Raw genomic sequence first — 22076 nt, 5'->3', positions numbered from 1 at the left:
AAATGACGTTGTGTCCTTGGGCAAGGCACTTCACCCTACTTGCCTCGGGGGGAATGTCCCTGTACTTATTGTAAGTCGCTCTGGATAAGAGTGTCTGCTAAATGACAAAAAAAAAAAAGCTATGAACTACTGTGCTATAAAACCATAACAACTGCTGTTGACAGGATGACAGTTATCCACCCGGAAGTGTCTTGGCAACCTTTGTTTACAAACATTCTGATTAGGTCTATATGCAGCCGCCTAAAAGCACTCACATTCTCATTGGGGGCTGAGCACCCCTAAAGGTCTGATCCTAGATTCGCCCCTGCAAGTGTGTATGTGTTCTTCCCAGCTGTATACCTCTTTTCCACCCCAGACTCGAAAAAGACTCACTGTTTTCTGTAAATACATTGTTATAGCTCGAATCATTGACGCGAGTCTGACATCCCATCAGAAATATCCATGTATAGGCTAGTATTATTGCCGTTTCCATGATCTCTCAACCAAACCTAATTAGTTGCGCACAACTAGTTGCGCAATTTGATAGGACAATGGATTTAGACAGACAGTACAAGGATCGAATAGTATTTCAAGTTTTCTATTTGGTCCGCTTTTCTCGATGTACGATTGGACCAATAATTTTTCTTCGTCCAAGTCCAGCCCTTATTTGTTATTGTGCCATCGTGGTTTGTTTTTAGTTAGCTAACTCGCTAGCTCCATGTATTTAGCAGTTTTTCTTATGATATATTTTATTAACCTGGTACTTTTACACGGCCGGATCGATATGCAGATGTTTAGTAACTTGAAGGAATCGTAGCCTGCTCGCTCTTGCGCTGTTTGTTTCTGCCAAAAGTAGCCTACTTTGCGTGCTCGGCATGTGTTTACACTCAACATGGAAACAAAAAGAGTGGAGATTCCAACAGGCGTCTTAGACGATCTCTGCAGGTAAACTGTTGAGCTTTCGTTTGTCATAATACTTAAATGGACACACGTTTAGGGAAATACATTTATATTAATGCTAACAGCGTTTGTGGTCCGTATGCCTGTCAGCATAACTAAGGTGAGCTAAGCGTCATGTGGATGTTGTCTTCCTCGGCGCTCGCCAGCTAGGTTCTGTTTTATGTAGAACATTTATTTACCGAAATTGTTATTTTGTTGTTGTTCTGCCAGCTATGTAGTTGTCTTTTTTTGTGCGCGCTGTTGTTGGTGTTAAATGCATGTTTACAATATTACCTCACTTTAAGTAGACTGTTGTATTACATTTTGGGCCTAAAATCCATTTAGGAAACACTATTAATGCTTCATATTTGACCAGAAGCTCATCTCCCTCCTTAATATCCCTCTCTTCTTCACGTTTATCCTCCAGTCGATTCATCCTCCACATCCCTAGTGAAGAGAGGGACAATGCCATTCGTGTGTGCTTCCAGATCGAGCTGGCACACTGGTTCTACCTGGACTTCTGCATGGAGAATGCACCAGGACTACCTCAGTGTGGGATAAGGGACTTTGCTAAGGCTGATATCCTTTTCTGGCAATAATAATGCCAAGCAAATAGTTATTTCATCATGTGTCAGCATTAAATACCTTAAGAGGAAAATTTGATTGACACGTCAAATTTCCAAGGTATTCTCCAGGTTTTCTTTAGGTATTTTTAAGGTATTCTCAAGGTATTTTATTCTGATTCATAATGATGTAATGGTCAGATATGCATTGATCCCTCATAATTACCCAGTACATTCACACCTACATGTTTCAAGGACATTGTCAACAATATAGCACTTCTAGCTTTATGATATTTTGATAAAACTGCCCTAGTCACTTTTTTGTTGACCAAAGCATATACAATATGCTCCTTGACCACAATATACTTTTTAATCATTGTCCATTCTTGCTTCCCCAAGGGGGGGATGTACAGAGAGTTTTAGAGCAATGGAAAGAGTATAAAATGGGTGTTCCAACCTACGGTGCAATTATTCTAGATGAGACGCTGGACAATGTAAGTATAATGTACTTTGAGCTATGGAATATGTTATTTTTATCATTAACATGCTAATTAAATATATGGGAATGGCCCATGCTATTTTATTCTGCAGGCATTACTTGTTCAAGGCTATTTGGCCAAGTCGGGGTGGGGTTTTCCAAAAGGAAAAGTCAATGAGGATGAGGCTCCCCATGACTGTGCAGTTCGTGAAGTGAGTAAATTACTGAGTGTGAATAATTCCATATAATAGGCCATATCGATCACCACAGTCTGTCATGTAATCAGGGCTCCAGACAAAAAAAAATTACTAGGAGAACTGTAGGCACTAACTGATCTCTAGGGGCACAGGCAGGCAGAACATCATAACCAACTCAACTTCATCTTTATTCTTAACTTTAATGGAGATTTTTAGATATCGTCATATCACCCTGCCCTAAATTCACGGTCACATTTAATTGCCATGTTTGACTTTTATGGACGATTAGTGTGACACCATGAAAGCGAGACACATGAGTGTAGATGACGTAACCCACGCAGTTGACTAATCACTCAGCGACCCTCACCCCTCACACACATTGGCCAACTCTGGCAGACTTTCTCCCTCCTCGTTTTTCAACAACAACAAAATAAAGTATAATTTGCAGGTCGCACATGTGCGAGTAGTTGTCAAAAATACTTGCACGGTCTAAAAAAACGTGGTCGCAGTCTGGAGCCCTGAGGTTTGTCTTTCCTGCAAAGGTTTTGGAGGAGACTGGTTTTGATATCAGAGATCGCATCTGCAAAGACACGTACATTGAGCAGAAAATCATGGATCAGTTGGCCAGATTGTACATAATACCTGGGGTATCTAAGGAGACCAAGTTCAACCCCAAAACAAGGAAGGAAATAAGGGTACAGTTGCTTATCTATTTTCCCATCTCTTATTCCTGTTTGTGGTAGAATTTATTGGTGTAACTTTTAACATTTAACTCAGTTATAATCAGTGAGATGATGACCAAAATGTATTTTTCTCAATTCTTTTTCCCAGAATATTGAGTGGTTTCCTATTGAAAAACTACCTTGTCACAGGAGTGACATGACACCGAAGTCTAAACTAGGTCTTGCCCCCAACAAGTTTTTCATGGCCATTCCTTTTGTAAGGTAGGTGCGTCCTGAAGAGTGGGGTCATCTACTGATATACACATGGGTATATGGGAAATTATGGTCTAACCCATATTACCTTTTTTATTTTTTATAATCAGGGTTCGAAATTAACTTTTTTGATCACCAGCCAATGTGGCTGGTAACTTTCTAAATTTACCAGCCAATCAGAATTTCCACTAGCCAAATTTATCGATGAAAATAAGAACAATTATGAGTTTCACTGAATGCATATAATCATTCTACACAATTTATTGTAAATGGCTAAAATGTCCATTTGCGTCATGAGATTGACTCCTGCCCGTGCATTAACAGTAATGTTTTTGTCCTAAGCAGGGATTAATTAAACCAACCTAATATACTCTTTATTAAGAACAGTGTATTTACATTACAGAAGACTGTGTCAGTAAGCAACTTAATGTTTCTTATGCGTAGACTACACGCGGCAATCCTTACAAAACATGACAACATTTTCATTGTCAAACACAAGCCATTCCCGACCCGTTACATTTTATTTTCTGCGTTTCTCTAGTGCTATCAATATCCTAGTATCAATATCCAATATCTAGTGCTCCTATGATCCTCTATGCTTCGTTTTACTTCTTCCTTGTGTTTTCTGGTGGACGCTCCGTTTGTTTCCACAGTTTCTCGCACTGGTTTCACTTCAAACTGCCAATGGGTGTATAAAACGTTATTATGTAGCATAACGGCACAGTGTTCATGGGAAACTTAACTTTGGAAAGTACTGCCAGGGGAATAAATGACCGAGAACCATGCCGGGAACAGAGCCTTATGTATCATTCATGTATCACCGGCCAAACTGTCTGAGTTTTTATTAACACCCTCCAAAATGAATTTTAACCCTCATTTGGCGGGTTGGCGGGTGTTAATTTAGAACCCTGTAAATAATGTACTGTTTGTCACAATTTAATAGTATTATAAGAACTCATCATGGACCTCTTCGTAAAGTGGGAACCAGATTAATCTGCAAGGTCATGTTTCATTTGCTCTGGCTTGTTGGTTAAGCCATCATCCCATACAAACAGACTTCTTTCTGGCATGGAAAGTGCCTGGCCAATCACAATCATTTATCTCATATGGAGTGGGTTTATTCCAATGACTGCACATCGTCTGCGCCCGTTGATAATGTCACTTGGAAATCGAAAATTAACTGAGAGGTTCTAGACTAATACGCATGTGCGAATTGGTCTGGCATGGCCAGGCTAACAGATTTAAAATCTCAATGAGCTTTTCCTGGTCAAATAGATTTTACTATTATTCCTTTTTCTCTTTTACCTACAGACCACTCAGAGAATGGATCAACAAGCTCAAGGGAGAGTCCACAGACAGCGATGAGGATTTTGCATCCAATGGCAGTACTCCATGCAAACCTCTGGACAAAACTTGGTAAATGTCAAGCCTCGATTGAAAGGATCTCTTTATGGCAGTGGCTCTCTTTAGTTTTCCTTTTAAAACAATATCAGTGTTTCCCACACACAGATTAATTTGTGGCAGTGTGCCACAGAATCAACACCGGCCACCACATATTGCGTTTCATAATTTTATTTATTTATCACTATTTAGGTTAAAACGCGCAGCGTATTCGTTCAGCTGCATTTCCTTTTCCTGCTCTCCCTCCGTCTCTCTGTCACTCACGCGTCTTTCTCGCATACACACAGTCACAACGTCAGCACACGTTAGCAACAGAACGGCATACCTACGCCGTTCTTGTAAGACCGACAGCTATATCAGCGAGCCTTCAGCATTAATGCCGAAGCTAAAGGTCTAGGAAAGTTGAGGCTACTTTTCACTAGGTACCTACGAACATGTCTTAATCGAAGGTTCCTCTTCGTTTGGTGAGAAGTCTCAGGAGATAGCTACTTACCCGGCGTCATGGAGCCGACCAGTTAAATAGTTATTTAGCACTAGCGTTGCTACCTGCATATGCAGAAATTATTTGTTTGTTGTTAATTTTGTGACGGTGTGAATAATTTTGGATTAATATTTAATACAATAAAGTTGTATTAAATCTGTCTGACATGAAACAACCTCCCCCCCTCTCTGTAGGAAACACTAAATATGGAATGCCCGGTTAAGCACGTTATTACCTTAAGTAGGGTATGAAAGCTGAAGTTACATTTACATTTAGTCATTTAGCAGACGCTCTTATCCAGAGCGACTTACAGTAAGTACAGGGACATTCCCCCCAAGGCAAGTAGGTTGAGGTGCCTTGCCCAAGGACACAGCGTCATTTGGCACAGCGGGGAATCGATCCGGCATCCTTCTGATTACTAACCCGACTCCCTCACCGCTCAGCCATCTGACTCCCACAGTTAAACTTCATTATAGTTAATTCAAGCACTCAATGAAATGTATAAAGTTGTTTTACCGAACCAGTGCTATGGTGGCTCTCCACACCAAACTAGAAAAACATTAGATATTACCTTTTAATATTGATCATGGCCTCTCCCACTTAAGGTCCAAGCACAGACGGGCCCAGCCACTAACTGAAGCTTCTCCAGGAGATTCTTGGGGCAAGCACAAGCAAGCCAAGCCTCTCGGACAGCTGAGCCAGTATGAGCTGTCGGAACTCTTAACAGTCAAGGTTTGTCACTTAACTTGCATTTATTATGTTGTATAATTAGCTTTCAGGGGATCAGACATGGACGGATAAAACACAGAACCTTCTGACTTTTTAGTGCTTGGATACTGTCATTTTATCTAACCAAGCAGTGTTTCCCACATAATGTGATTTACATTTGTAGTGGTAGGCAGGGGCGGAGCCGGACGTTGTAAAAATTTGGGCCTCAGTCCAAACCTATGTCCTAGTAGCGGTTAGATGTGAGTATAGATTGGGACTTCAACAAGAAATGCAAGTGGGCGTTGCTGGCGAGAATTAATTTTGCATTAATTTGAGTGCAAAATAGTTTTTGGAGCTTTACGTAATATAAAGTTGGACTCATCGTTATATTTGCTGAATGTATTTAACTATGAATATTATTATATTTAATTTGAATATATCTGTTTGACACATTTGTGCACAGAATTATGATACTAACCGTTTGTAAACTCTGGATTGATTCTCCTGCTGATTTTCGGAAAAAGCCGTTCGTCCCGCTCATTGATTCAGAGCGTGCACGGAGAGAGGGGGCTATTCTCAGATGTGTCCGTTGTAGTGAGTGAGAGAGAGCGGGGAAAGATGGGGCTGAGTGAATCAACATGCTGTGTGCGCAGTTCTACAATGATTTTTTTTACTATTTTTTGGCGGGCCACCACAATTAAATCAATGTGTGGGAAACACTGATAAGTAAAACAGTTGTGCATTTGAGCATTGGTTCACTCAACAGTAATATGTTTTGGTTTATCAGCTTGACATTCTTGTCTGTGACCATCAGGGGGGGATGTGTACACACTTTCAGTGTATTTCTCAATAGTTGCACAATATGCCTGTATACCTGTTCCAAACCTTTCAAATATGTGTTTTTTCATGACAGAATCTCAGTGTGAAAGGCAATGGAAAGAAACATCAGGACTCTGTTAACCTAAAGAAAAGGGCCAATGACAATGGAGTCAGTAGCCAGCAGGTGAAACTAGCTTCAATGAGTATTAATATCACCCTGGGTCCAAATTGAAATAATCATTTTAGAATGTGGTTTGACTATCATTTAGTCAAATCAAACATCTGTTGATGGATGTGGGCATTACCAGGGTTATTTAACTTCCTTGGAACATAAATGGTTATATTGTTGATTATTATGTTAATGTACTTAAATTGTGGACATATGTAATAATGTGTACACATATGATTATGATTGAAATTAGGCAAAGTCAAGAACAATGGCCACAAAAAAGATTACATAATCATCAAGAAATTATTTAATTCAGAAACATTAGTCTCACAATTATTGGTCTACCCCCTTGCCAATACAACATTTCTCAGAAACAGAGACAACTATTTGAGAATATAGAGGAACTAATAACTAAGCCGTTTTAGCTTGGGTGGTCATAGATGGCCAAATACTCATAAAGTAAAATATTCCTTGGAGGATAGTCATTTGAAAAATAAAGTACACCCTCTTTTAATTCTATGGATTTATGTATCAGAGCATAAAAAAAGTAATCTGGTACTTAGCAGGTCTTAAAATGTGATTAATACAACCTTAGATGAACAGCAACACATGGCATATTGTGTGTCATGATTTATTTATCGAAAACAACGCCTCACTGGAGCCATCTCTTCACTCTTGTTGCTTTCCTAGTAATTTAGAGGCTAAGTAGTAGCCATGTGTTTCTAATCAAATGCCCTAGATTAATGGATCATCAGCAAGTATGACCACCTCTATAAAAGCCTTTTAGCAGTTTTTAGCAGTTTGCTGGTCTGGATCATTTAGGTGTGTGTTATACAATGGCAAGGAGGAAAGACATCAGCAATTACCTTGCAAAAGCAAGTGTTGCTGCCCATCAATCTGAGAAGGATTTATGAGGCAATTTCCAAACAATTTAAAGTCCATAATTATAAATATGAGATTATTCTCAAGTGGAAAACATTCAAGACAGTTCCACGTCAGACACGCTCCAGCAAATTGTCCACGACTTCTGGAACAATGTCCTTTGGACAGACAAGACCAAAGTGGAGATGTTTGGCCATGATGCACATTGCCACACATTTGGTAAAAACCAAACACAGCATACACCTCATGCCACCTGTCAAGCATGGTGGTGGATGGGTACAGTAATGATTTGGGCTTGTATTGCAGCCACAGGACCTGGGCACCTCAAGCATTAAGTCAACCTTGAACTCCTCTGTATACCAAAGCAGGGTTTTTCCTGGGTCAAAATGGGTCTTCGGTGCAAAAAAATAATAATATATGTATATATATATATTCTTTGTTTTTCTTATTTCTAATCAATGTATTTATTCCCAAGTGTTTTGCACCCCCCCCACACACACACACACACACATATTTTCGTCCTATTTCCCCTAAAGCAATAAAGTTATAAATTATGTTCTAAATGGCATAAATGCTGCCAATTAATAATTGACGTAACAACTTATTGTAAATGGTCAGTAGCCTAGCCTATTGATTAAGGTAGGCCACTCTGAAGCATGTACACTGCCTGCTTCATTTGATCTTGATAGGCTAAGCATTCTGTAGCAAATATTAACATTAAACCCACTTTTTATTAATTAAAACTACTTCAGCATAATAATGCACCTAAAATACAGACCTGAGAAAGGGCAGCAATCGCTATCAAATCAACAGACATGTGCAATAGCAGATGCTATTGCAGGGGAAGAATACAAACAACGAAAATCACCAGGGGCCTCATGTATAAAGGATTGCGCAGCTTTCATACCAGAAAATGGCGTACGGGCAAAACTCGAAGACTACCTACGCACAAAAATATTCGTGTGACTGTGAGATTGCGGTTCTGACAACAGAGGTGGAGGCGAGAAAATGTGTCCTGTTTGGCGGCCTGTCATCAGATATTAGTGACAAAAGACAGCACTTTGAGATTTAGCTAAATGTAAAGTGCATTACAAATAAAATTATCATTATTATTATTATAGGGCCATCAATGCTGTGGGTTCAGAGAACCGGACCATGGCAGAAATTAAGAAGAAATGGTCCAATATAAAACTTTAAATGAATAAACGAGTGGTGGCGCATCGTAACAGCATGATTTTGTCGTTCGTTTGACAGACTCAAGTTTAACAGAAGTTATTAAGTGGTGGCGGTATAAACAGAAGGCTATATAGCATTTCCCGTTTTGGGTTTTGGCATTTTGATATGATCATCCACATTAATGATCAAACGTTTATTTTTATGTTTGTTGAATAGTTAACGTCATAAACGTACTAGTGGAAACTTTATTTTGTAATGTTTGGTGAGTCTCGGCACTTTTCAGTTAGAATTCGCCATGTTACGGAGCCAGACAAGACTTTGCGGACGGTCCGCACATTCTCACGTCTGCTCAAAAGTTTCCGTGACGGCCCGCACATTCTCACGTCAAGTAAATCTTTATACATCACAAAGTGTGCGTGAAAACCATCGTACGCAAGCTTTTTGTCCGTACGCAACGTTTATACATGAGGCCCCAGTTAATTTGATTTAAATTTGCAAGAACTATAGACTTATAGAATAACGGGCTTAAGAACTGACAACATAAGTTATACGATTTACAGTTCTCAAGGATGCACACACGGAATCTCAACTGCGGTGTGAAGCGCGTGTCTGTGCTATTCTCCGACATGCACTCCAACAATCACTGTTGATAGGCTATACGGACTAAACCTTTGTACAGCCTGATTTCTAATACCGTGGCGGCAGAAATTTAGCCATTGAGGAAACACTGCACTATGTTATCATTCCAGGTTAAGAATACCAATGGAGGCTGCGTTTGAAATCGTAAATCAAACTTTTGTCAGCATTTTGAGTGGAAATTTAATTTGCATTTGTAGGCTACAGGTGTACTATTCGTGCACGTCAGGCTGGCCTTCGCAGCGGAACGACAGTTTAGTGGCCGCTCTGTCCATTCGCGCACCTCACAGTTGCGTATTGATCAGACAAGAAGACACGCTTTTCAACTGGATTATTATTGATCAAAACAGAATGAGGGTTTGGCTGTAGCCTACTTGAAACATACTATTGAGAACATATTCGCTGACATGCATTGCACGCGTGATGAACACAGGTTTTTTCTTTTCTTCATTGCTGACTTTTTTTGCCTTTGGCGCTCGGGATTTGTCATTGGCGCTTGGGAAAACGGCTTTGGCGCGCGCCAACATTTTCTCTATGTAGGAAAAACCCTGCCAAAGTATTCTAGAGTCAAATGTGAGGCCATCTGCCCGACAGCTAAGACTTTTCCAAAATTGGGTCATACAACAGGATAAGGTTTCCAAGCACACCAGCAAATCTACAACAGAATGTCTGTAAAATAAAAGAATCAAGGTGTTGCAATGGCTCAAAGTCCAGACCTCAACTCAATTGAAATGCTGTGGCGGGACCCCAAGAATAGTGGGCCAAAATTCCTCCACAATAGTGTGAGAAAGTCTTTAAAAAAACGATTACTTTAAGTTCTGCTAAAAGTGGTTCTACAAACTATTGAATCAAAAGATGTATCTCATTTATAAAGCTTACGTACGCACAAAACTGAATGTGCGTACGCCACTTTCCACGCTACGGTTGTGCTTTATTTAAAAAAAAACTTTAAGGGGGAGAATGTGTGGTCCTCCACGCAAACTCTGACCCTCGTGTAGGCCAACGCACATTTTGGAAACAGTTAACAGAATTGGCGACGCAGATGACTGTACTGTAGTCAGACTGCAAAAATTGAATGTGGGAAGAACATTATACTCGTAATATTTATATATTTTGTTTTCCTCACACACATTTGATTGTCCCCTACGGGAGTGTAGTAGCGGGAGATTCCCCCACAACACATAATGATAACATCACATATCCTGCCTTTATATAACTGCAGAACACAGTGTATAACTAAATATATTTATTTAATACTGTGCAAATATCCTCATATGTCAAATACAGTTGTAAAGCTCCCGTGCAATTGCTACACTCTACGTCCTCGTTATCAGTCCAGACTTTAATAGATTACTGTTCATAACAAAACGCTTTTGTTTTCTAATTGTATCTCGACTCGCGGTATCACTGGCACAGTTGACGCCACTCGCACAGTTTTTTTAAATTGGTGATCTACCGGCCACCAAATTCAAGTTTTCGGGCTCCACCAATAGGCTAACAGTGTTTGAGAAGTTGTCATGCGCTATGATTCACCGTAAAGAACAATCGTATGCCAGGGTCATGATGCGATACTAGATTTGCATTCATGAGGTGCTTTGCATTGACTATTTATGGTTAAAAATTGGCGTGTTCAGGGCGGGGTACTGCTGATTCACGTACGCACACTTGTGGGTAATCTGTGATTTATAAAGGGAACATTGCGTACAGGTGTGCCTAAAATGCCTAAAATGGCGTACGCACACAAAAATTCAGATTTAGAAAAAACGTGCGTACGCCATTTTAGGCTTTTGGGCGTACGTACACTTTTAGTAAGAATCCTACGCACAGTTTTATAAATGAGAACCCAGGTTATTTTATATTGTGTCCTGATGCGTAGAACCATAGAATTCAAGGAGGGTGTATTTTCTTTTCACATGACTGTACATCCAGGGTTTTTCCTGCATAGAGAAAATGTGGGCGCGCGCCTAAGGCGGTTTCCTGAGCGCCTATGACAAATCCCGAGCGCCTTAGCCCCCAAAAAAGTCTGCGATAAAAAAATAAAAGCTGTGTTCATCACGCGTGCAATGCATGTCAGCGAATATATTCTCAATAGTATGTTTCAAGTAGGCTACAGCCAAACCTTCGTTCTGTTTGATCAATAGTAATTGAGTTGATAAGCGTGTCTTCTAGTCTGATCAATACGGTACTGTGAGGTGCGCGAATGGACAGAGTGGCCACTAAACTGTTGTTCCGCTGCGAGGGCCAGCCCGACGTTTACGAATACACCTGTACAAATGCAATTGAAATTTCCATTCAAAATGCTGACAAAAGTTTGATTAACGATTTCCAACGCAGCCTCCATTGGTATTCTTAACCTGAAATGATAATATATAGTGTACATACATTGATTAGAAAATATATATAAAGTTCTATGCGCTATAACTTCTATTGGAGCCGTCATCGTAATTAATCACTTGTGCAGTGCATGTCCGCGAATATGTTTAATAGTATTTTTCAAGTACAGCCGAACCCTCGTTCTGTTTTGATCAATAGTGGTCGCATTGATAGACTATCATGGCTTTGTCAGATCCTTCTATCAGGCGGTCAACAAAAAGCGAAGGGTGAAATGTTCACAAGCTGGATGTGACCCCTGCAACTGACTGCCTCCCCTTAGCTTAGTTTGTATAATAAAAATGAATAGTAATAATAGATAAACTTGAATTTCATAATTTGTGTGTTTCGTTTCTGACCACTGGTTAGTTCTAGATTCTATTGATATACATTTCAGTAGTTTGCATACGACAAGCATGCAAATTTATTTAGTTAGAAGCTGAGTGGGGAACGTTGCAACAGAGAAAGATTTTGTTGTCTTGGCCGGAGAAGATAATGTCATTCGATTTGGATGTGTTTCTTATAATAGGCATATTCATTTTTCAACCCAGCGCGTTAGCATGAGCGAAGTAGGGCTAGGCCAACTTACGTTTTTCAGGTGGTAGGCTACATCATATTCGACGTCGAAGTATGAAAAATAAACCGTTGTTGGCAGAGTTTGCATTCAACGTCACCCGGTACTTTGTAAATGTAAATTGACTTTTAATGAAATACTGCCATACCACAGATTTCTTTGCCATTTTGACTAATAATACCGACAAAGTAGGCTATGGCAGAGTTTGTAGTTCTGCAGCCAATTGTGCTTGTGCCGTGTGCAAAATACCAAACCAAAACAAAGCGCAGATTAAAAATAAGGAAAACAGTAACCCCTTTTCTCTTAAATTATATATTTTTTGAGTTGGTTTATTTGTCTTAAATAATATAATCTACAATTTCTGTTGAACATTTCGTTAATTCAGCAGTGATGACACAAGCGGGAGTCAGATCTCACACTGCCATATGGCAGCTCGACTAAAAAAATCTTGGTCGACCAAGAGCATATCGACCAGAAAATCGATTAGTCGACTAAGTGGGGACAGCCCCTAATATGTAAAGAGGTAAACCTTGATAATCTTTGAACCATACATGATAGCACCATGGGGCTTGGACTATTGTCAATCTATTAGCCTATCTATTTTAATCTAAAGTGGAAGCAAAATTATTTCCTCAAGTAAAGCCTCCATTATTTATGAAATGGTAAAAAAAAAACATAAATGTCTGCAAATAAGGTGACACGGTAGCCTCTAATACAGACTGTTTCGTTTTTTGTTTTTTTTGGAGCACCGAAGACCCATTTTAACCCAGGAAAAACCCTGACATCAATTAGATTTTGTTCATCCATTACTGGCAAGACCAGATGCAACATGCATATTTTTTATAAGATTTGTATACATTTTTTAAGGGATTTTTTACCTTAAATGTTAGATTGTTATGCTATTTTGAGTGTTAGATAAAGCTCATACTATGTATGATATGTTAACTTTGTGTGTGTATATGTATTATTTTTATCTTTACAGAAAGAGGAGAAGAAACTTCAACCAAGAAGACTACAGGACAATTTCGACACAGGTATTTCAGGATTACGCTTACAGTTTAAAGCCCCAGGAAGCTCAAATCCATAAAATTGTTCAATGTAATTTAGGGTCTTATGTACATATTAGTAAGCATCTAAAAGTATTAGACATTAGTTTCAATTTAAATATTGTAATTTAAGTTTGTGTAACGCTCCTGACAGCGGGTTTTAATTGGGCGGGTTGCAAGGGTATTTGACAAAATAAATTCCGCAAACCTATCGTCATGGAAGTTGTCCCACCCCCAACAGACGCAACTGCAACAAAACCTCAACTCAAACTGAAAGATATTTGGAATAAAATGACAATATGGCACAAGTTATCACTCCAGAGCCATCATTTAGCGTTGTATTAAAAGTGCTAGCTTGAGAGTGGCATCTAACGTTGCATTTGTAAAGTTGTCCTAACTAGATTTTACTCAGGAGTAATATACCGTATTTTTCGGAAAATAAGCCGCAATTTCTATTCACCTTATTCCGCCCTGCCCACTTTTTCATCTTTCCGCACTTCCGTTGTATTGGCACATCCGGTTTACCGGGGATATCATTCAATTCAATGGAGAGTTGCCGAGAAGTCCCTCTGCTAAAATATTAAATAATTAGGTGGATTTGTGCCAGATGTGCTATGTTCGTGTGCTCCAACAAGTCAACAATACACCCTTTCACTGGATGGCTTGAAAATGACTTGAGTGTTTATATAATTTGTTTGCCGGTGAGATTGCTGCCCTGCGCTCTGCTGTGCTGCGATAAGCAGGCGTTACATTAGCCGCAAACATAAGATGTTCTAATGATTTCACTGCAGGGCATATGCATTTGCTATACCTTGTTTGAAAGCTTAGGTCCTCCAGAATTCAGTCGTGTGATTAATTTTTGCCACTTTTTTTTTTTTCAGCCACGAACCGCACAGTTGACGCTGGGCATCTCTATTAGCCTTAAGCTAGTACCAGAGCCTGTTTAAGACATTCTCTTTTAGTACCGTTATAAAGCAGAAAGTATCTAAATGCGAATACGCGGATGGCCACGCCAGAGCCAGTTTACGGAAAGCCTGCCCACTCCCTATTAAGCCCCAATGTACCGAATTTTGTTGTAGTTTCACCAGAGTTCCACTGGGAGTGATTACGGTTGAGTGCAAAATGAATGGGAATGTATGGAGCTAAACGGCTAAATTGGTCTCTTTCACCTGATTGTCGTTGAGAAATCTCAGATTTTATTGTAGTTTTTGCATGTTCAACATGGATTAGAGGTCGAAGGTTGAATGAACGAGTTCTTATGTCCTTTCGATTTCATACAGGGTAAGTCGTTGTTGCCCATAACACGCTAGCATTCTGCTAACGAATGCTGATTGGTTAGTGAAGGACTGACTACGACCAGAGATCCCACTTGATGGCATCCGAAGCAAAACCAGAATGTCAGAGCATTAGCAACATTAGCAACAACATAAAAAAAAAAAAACTCTTTCTAGCATGTGTATTGACAGGGAGAGCCTCCCCTGTCAGCTGTGTTGTCGATGCCTCGAGAGAAAAGTGGAAGTGACCAGAGCTTGCCGTCAAGCAGTATCTCTGGCCGTACAATGTTTATGACGTCAACAACATTTTAAAAAGCTTTTTAGAACAGAAAGGCGACTTAAAAAAAATCTAACACCCAGCAGTGTGTATCATTTTTTGCCTCCCCTTTCAAATTCAGAATTCAAATTACTAGACAAAAAATGATATCCTGAGAAAAGTGGATTTTGAGGGGAATAGACCAATTATCACCCCAAGTCACACGACTGTCAAGCAGGCTTAACTGCGCATGTCGGTTGCAAAAAACGAACTTCTCCCGGGTCTATTACACTTGGAGTGTCGATCAGGTCATCATATATCTCTGGCCACTGGATTGCAGGGCTTGGCATTAACTTTTTGAGTCACTTGTCCTTTGGTCAAGTACATTTACGTTTCACTTGTCTATGCACAAAAGCCACTTGACCCACGATACCTTTAAATAGCCTGACCAAGTGATCTGGAAAACTAGCCTGGCTAAAGGAGGTCGCTTTTTCAGGCAAATGACGAATGAAACAGGCTCGGTTAAAGAAAAACTAGATGCTGGCTATCTTCAGCAGGCTCGTATCTACAACAGGCAGTCCCCCCTGACGTTTTTGGGGTAGAATGGAGTGAACGGGCAAAACTAGTCTGGCTCGGGCAAAATAGCCTGGCTAACGGAGGTCGCTTTCTCAGGCAAATGATGAATGAAACAGGTTTGGTTAAAGAAATCCGAGATGCTGGCTAGCACGCTTGTATCTACAATAGGCAGTCCTCCCAGACGTTTCTAGTGTAGAATGGAGTGAAATACAACATTGTGCACACCGCCAGTGAGCGACCCGAGTCTGACTGATGCTAACGTCAAAACGGGGACGCAGTCTTAATCAGATTGCCAGTTTTAAACAAATCACAAAAATAATCGGACCAGCTGGCTAAAAGCAGAATTCCTATTTCTCTTGAAAGCTGCCCTGCTCGACATTTTAGATGTAGAATTGACTGTAAAAATGTAAAATTATTCCATTCCGCTGTAAGACATGTAGCCTTCATATATATATCTATGGTACAGCATGCCATGTATCATACTTCAAAAACGAAAGTGTGGAATGTATGTTTTCTATTTCCCGGGAATTAACTAATATTTACCTTTAGACGCTTGAGTTCTAAATATATCCGACGGCCCCCAAAGCGCAAGTTATTTTTCAGAAACGGTAGCTAGCTAACTTTAGTTAGCTTCCAGGGTAAGTTAGCTAGCATAATATTTGTAGCAATGCTACTACCATGCTAGCAGACATCCCAATCTGCAAAAACGAATTTCAGGGAGGTGGCTTCACCGGCTAACCATATATGCGACGTTACGCTGTGGGACCCGCAATTGAACGATCACATGTGTGACGCTACTCCTTAACCGGTTTAAATAGCATTCACGAAAAAAGTGTTTTGACTGTTGTTTTGTTATAAAAAAAGTTATGTTAGCCGCTTCGAAATATAAACGGCACCACCACAAGAAAATGTAAAATCGGGTTATAAACCGCTGTTTATTTCCGAAAATACGATGTTTATATCATATATACATTTTCACTATTTAAAACCAGGTTTCTTGTGGTTTTAGTTAAGGTTTCCTGTTTGTGATGCCTTCCACCAGCCTTTTACTTAACCTGTCCTTGTTCTCTCCATTGCAGTCCCACCACCACATCCAGGTAGCTCCATCAACGGCCACCAGTTGCTTTCAAATGGAGACTGTGATCATTTGTTTTCCTCCAGATCCTTCCTCAACTTCAAGTTCAACAGGGAGGCCATCATGAAAATCTTTGACTCCTGAAAATGAGCGAAATGGCAGAACAATGCTTTGGTTCTGTGACATCCTGCTGGCCTCTAAATGTAAAGGGGCCTATGAAAAATTGAGCCATAAGAGTTTTGACCATTTGTAAGAGCCTCTCAAAGGTTTTTGAACTTTTAAATCCAGTTTAAAACAAGTGAACTAGCTCATATTGTTTCATTATTCAGGGCTTTATCGTAACTTGAGTTATGCATTAGTTAGGGGTCACGCAGTGAATCATGCATTTATTTCAATGGGGTAATGAGGTGAAAATCTAGGCCTTCAGTTTCACTAGTTAGGATCCAACTCCTAGGTCATGATTTGATAAACCAGCTGCAAACACTTATCTGTTAAATGACTCAATAATACATTAAACAAACAAGAAGAAATTTTATTGAAAGTTACATTATAACACTGGGATTCAGCCCTTGTAGAAAAACAGGTGTAAACAACAACTTGGTCCTATTTCAGCACCAGACCATGTCCTGTTCAATGTTCTAGTGTGTGTCTTCAAATCAATATATTTCATTCCTTAATCCAGATGTTTCAGTTTTGCCACTTTACCAACTGAGTTCCCAGTTTAAATGTTTCCAGGGATGCTTGTGTGAACTGAAGAGGGCATTAGTACAAGTGATGGTACTATGCTTTACACCAAACATGCTAGAGCTCAGTCAAGCTGGGAAGGATGGAATATTTCATGAGTGTTCAGATGATCATTTCCCTGTCTGTTGGAAATGCGTAGTACATTTCTCATGTAATAACGGCAACTTTTAGTTGTATACATGACGTTTTTACCTGCGAAGCTCTGAATGTTTGACTCTTCTGAACAATCCCCTTTGTGTGTTTTGTTTTCTCCGAGCATTGGCTTTGAATGCATTGATCATTATCAGCTCTGATGTAGCCTCAACCTTCTGTATCTAACTGATTTCTAATGGCCTTGTCTGTTTTCATGTCTGGGGGTCTGTAGCAGAGCTGGGTGCAGCTAGTCTAACTTGATAGGCAAATGGTAGCAGGACTCTGAGCAGCTCCTGTTAAGATTTCTCAGACTACTGTATGAACTACACGGCTTTCACAGCTGCACTGATTTCCTAAGCATATGCACCAGCATGGTGTTTCCTTGCAACAACATGACAACAATTTTATGAAAAGAAGAAAGTAAAAAAGGACCAAAAACTTGCTATAAGTGTGTTTGGTCAATACATTTTTGTTCTAGAAATCCAGTTAGGTGTATGGGTCTCATGTAAGTATTTCTCCCATAGATAACAAGGTAATTGTTTACAGTATAGATATGGTTGTGGCCCTGGTCTAGTGTTCAGTCTGTCATACCCCTCTGTAAAACATGGTGTGGAACTGTGTAGTAAATCTAGGCCCATTTTTGTGTGGTGCTGTGCATAGAACAATTAATACAGTACCATGTTTTAAGTCACAGGAGCCCAAAAGTGACCAGATCCTATTTTATGACCAATAAAATTACAAAAACAAACGCACCATACTTTTGAAGAATTGTTTTTAGAGATAGAATCTTAGTATTTTGTGGGGTGAACAAAAAAGAAAAATAGAGGTTCTGATAAATAAAGGGGCATTGTGCAGTGCAACATATGATTTTGCTTGAAACGTGTCGCATAGAATAGTCAAGTGATGATAATGAATCTTGTCAGGATGCGTTTTATTCTCTATCTGTGACTTGTTTGTTTGTTTGTTGGACCCCTGCTGAATAGGGCAAGTGATACAATCTGACTGTCAGCAGGAACCTCTTAAGAGATTGTCGAAATTCACCTCCCCACTTTGGGAGAGTAGACTGTTTTATCTTGAGCTGATGTCTCATCCTTGCATGACAGTAATTTCCCTATCTCACTGTGGTAGACCTTCATTTTTTTGTTGTTGTTGTGTGTATTAGGGACAGATGTCAATGTTTGTGTTGGTCACTGTCCATAAATATTGGTGAGATCAGATTCAGCTTATATCAGTGGTTACATGGTAAATAAATAGGTTAAAAGAAATCTGTACCTATTTTACAGAGTTTCTGTGGAACTAAATTGTACCAACATGTTAGTAACACTGTTAGATTGAGTTGATACCACAAACTACTGTCTGTCTACTCCAAATTTTGGTTGCACAATATTTAATGGTACTTTTGATCATATGTGATAGTTTTCACCATCCACTACATGGTAAATATATCATGGAATGTAAGACTTAAGGTAGCAAGTGTCCAATGGGGACACATTGAATAACATCCCGGAAAGTCAATTTTATCATCTAATGCACACGTGTTCCATAAAATAAAGTGCAGCCGAAAGAATGATAACTTGTTGACCGAATTGTTAGCTATTACTGTGGCCTTATGATGAATGGAAGGTATGGGGTGTGTGATGTGCTTACAGGCAGTATGAAATATCAAGGCTTTCCTTTGGTTAACATAGAGAGTTGTGTCACTTAGGTGCATATAAGCATGTTTGGTGAGAGACAGGTAATGCTTGACTTTTATTACACTTATGTTAACGTTATTCATGTAGATGATTTAAGGCACATTGTCAGAGATGGTCCAGTTTTTAAGAAAGTTAAAACATCCTATTGATTATTATATATTTTTTTACTTTCTTTATTGCTGCTCTACTGTTTTCTCTTTATTCTGCTATAAGATTATGTCTTGTATGTCATTCGTATTTTTTTTTTTTTTACGGGTTCTGTTCCATGGCACTGACATTGTAAAACATATGCAGTTAAATAGTTTGGTAAAGGAGTTTAGCATACATGTTGCTTCTTATCTATTGTCCCATGAAGCTATTTCCTGAGTTTTGTTTTCTATAAAGATACTTTCCTTGTCAGTCCTAATGGCCTCTTTCTTCCTCATGTCATTACTATCATCTGATTAACCTGTCTTCTTCAGTGGAAAAACATGTTTTTTTAGAGACTAGGAGTAACTTTCCAATGGTTTAGTGAGTTTCGTATGAAAAAGGTCTCAAATAAACTAGTGTCATTTTATTGGTCCTAAAAGATAATCGTTTTTGTGTTTGTGCAGAATTTTTGTTTTTTATATGCTGAGTGTACAGACAGCTAAAATAATTATTTCAACAGATACAAGTACACATGATGGTGGTATGTTTATGTAGTAATCGCAGGAAATGTCTCAGAACACAGACCCCCAGGACCTCCTGTCTCTCCCAGCATCCAAGCACATGTTTACCCCCCTTTGTCTCTGTATACATACGCCTGTATGTCTACGTATACATACGCCTGTATGTCTACGTATACATACGCCTCATATCCTCGATATGGACCATATACTGTAAAGATAACAGAAACTTATAGATCAGCATCAGACATGAACTCAGTGTACCATTTGAATAACACTGGCTTTTCATTTTGGGAGATGCATGCCTTTTTGTTTTTTTTATTCCCCACTGAAGAAAAGAAAGATATCCAGTGCAGTCTCACTGCAAGCAAAAAAAACTTCTGAACCTTTTATGAGCACAACCTATCCAAAGGTATCAATGCATTATACTGAATAACTGGCATATGCCCAATATTAAATTAAAACATTGATTCCATACATATGGATTATACACTCCAATGTTGAAAACTACATCCAGCTGTGTAGGCTAAATACTTTCGCTATACTTTTGATTTCATATATTTTAACCGAAAATAAATAAATCAGTCTTAATCTAAAAAAGTGTGCTTGATACTTTTTAAACCCCCTCAGTAAGTTCAGTCAGCTGGAAGTTTTACACTGGCCCATGTATAATTGAACAGACAGGAGTGATTCATTAAAACTTACTTCAGGAAAGCGTGAATTTAATGAGGGATTACCATTGCGAATGTAGCCTTTAATCCTATTTATATCAGCAAAAAGCATATTTTCCCAACAATCCACTCTCGGCTAGGCAGAAGTATTAAGTGTTGCTCAGAACAAAAATATTTTATTGGCTTTTTATGAAAGGTTCAAAGTACATAAAGAATTATGGGAATCTTTACATCAAAATAACAAAGCAGTATATAAAAAAGCTGTCGAGGCTATGACATGGGTTTCTTAGGACCTAGGCTATACCTAATCTATATGGTAGATTTATTAGACTGATACTTTTTGGGATTTGTAGTACTCATGGCTCGTGGTCTGGTTGTGGTGCTACTTTGACCTCTGAAATATCAGGAGGGAAGGAGATACAAAGAGAAACGATGAATTCACATCAAAATAACAAAGCAGGAAATAAAAAAGCTGTCTAGGCTGTTACATGGCTATCTTAGGACCTAGGCATTGAGATTATATGGCAGATTTATTTTACTGATGCTCTTTGGGATTTGTAGTACTCATGGCTCGTGGTCTGGTTGTGGTGCTACTTTGACCTCTGAAATATCGGGAGGGAAGGAGATACAAGGAGATACGATGAATGAGTAAGAAAGCACATTTGAGTCATTCCTCTAGGTGGAGGTGTATGGTTTAGTTACTGCCTGTTTTAGCCTGCCTAAACTTCCTATTTTGTAACCGCCCTTTTCTGAAAAACATGTTATTGTTAACTCATACTATACCCTATGGTATATAGAAAACTAGTACTGACATTAAACATACAAAACATCCAGTTTTAGCAATTAACTGAATCGATCTAAAGTATTATGTAACATTCACTTAGGGTCATGGAGAGTGCCAGTGAATGTATTGTGTCAAACGTGATTGATTGTGGTCACTCTTGACATTCTGTACCTTGTTATCAGTTTTTCAGGCATTTCAGGCATTTTAAAAAACATTCCAGTTCCACTCCTGGAACAAATTGTAATGAATTTCCCCGAATGAAAGAATGAAAACTAGGGTGCTTTATACTCATGTTTTGTTATAACATAATAATATGTACACATCATAATAATTGGCTATTTGTCCATATTACATCTGATATTCACCACTAACTATTAACCAGATCAATGATATTATGGTATGGAAAAAGTTGAGCAAGGAAAGTTGGAAATTTACAAACCACTGAATGCTCAATATATCTTTAATAACTTATACGTTTTTCATTTTGCGTTTCTTGGTATGAATTCTAACAACATGGTCACATCACACCTGACCTGGACTTTGCTCTTGCCTATAGGTGCAGGTAGAGAGAGAGTGAGAGCAAGAAGAAAGGAAGGACACGTAGTGATGTTCTAGTTTGGGCTAGACTGAAGATTAGATAAAACTGCTTTGGATAAGAGCGTCTACAACATAGATAAAACGTAAAGGAAAACAGGGTTTGATCCCAGAGAAGAGGAGGGGGGTTGAGCCTTGGATAGAGGAGGAGGGAGGGAGTTAATAAAAGAGAGATGGATAGAGGTAAGAAGATGGGGGCGGGATAAACTGGTATTTTGAGTCCCTCCTAGAGCGCCTATTGGTGGCTGTCCTTAGAGATGCCTTTATAAAGCCCAG

At 39.2% G+C, this 22076-nt stretch overlaps 1 protein-coding gene across 1 annotated transcript; it reads left to right on the top strand.

Moving 5' to 3' along the window:
• The first annotated feature begins 644 nt into the window (after nt 1-644).
• On the top strand, nt 645-19506 carry dcp2 (decapping mRNA 2). Its single transcript, XM_047050373.1, has 11 exons — nt 645-924; nt 1346-1497; nt 1848-1975; nt 2073-2171; nt 2699-2851; nt 2988-3100; nt 4403-4507; nt 5579-5705; nt 6595-6684; nt 13290-13341; nt 16539-19506. The coding sequence occupies exons 1-11, from the start codon at nt 872-874 to the stop codon at nt 16676-16678; spliced, it is 1212 nt and encodes a 403-aa protein (XP_046906329.1). The 5' UTR covers nt 645-871; the 3' UTR covers nt 16679-19506.
• The last annotated feature ends 2570 nt before the right edge of the window (nt 19507-22076 follow it).

Source organism: Hypomesus transpacificus, unplaced genomic scaffold, assembly GCF_021917145.1.
Source record: "Hypomesus transpacificus isolate Combined female unplaced genomic scaffold, fHypTra1 scaffold_111, whole genome shotgun sequence".
Classification (NCBI taxonomy): domain Eukaryota; kingdom Metazoa; phylum Chordata; class Actinopteri; order Osmeriformes; family Osmeridae; genus Hypomesus; species Hypomesus transpacificus.
Note: the sequence above shows the minus strand (reverse complement) of the source record. Positions and strands in the feature narration are given on the sequence as shown.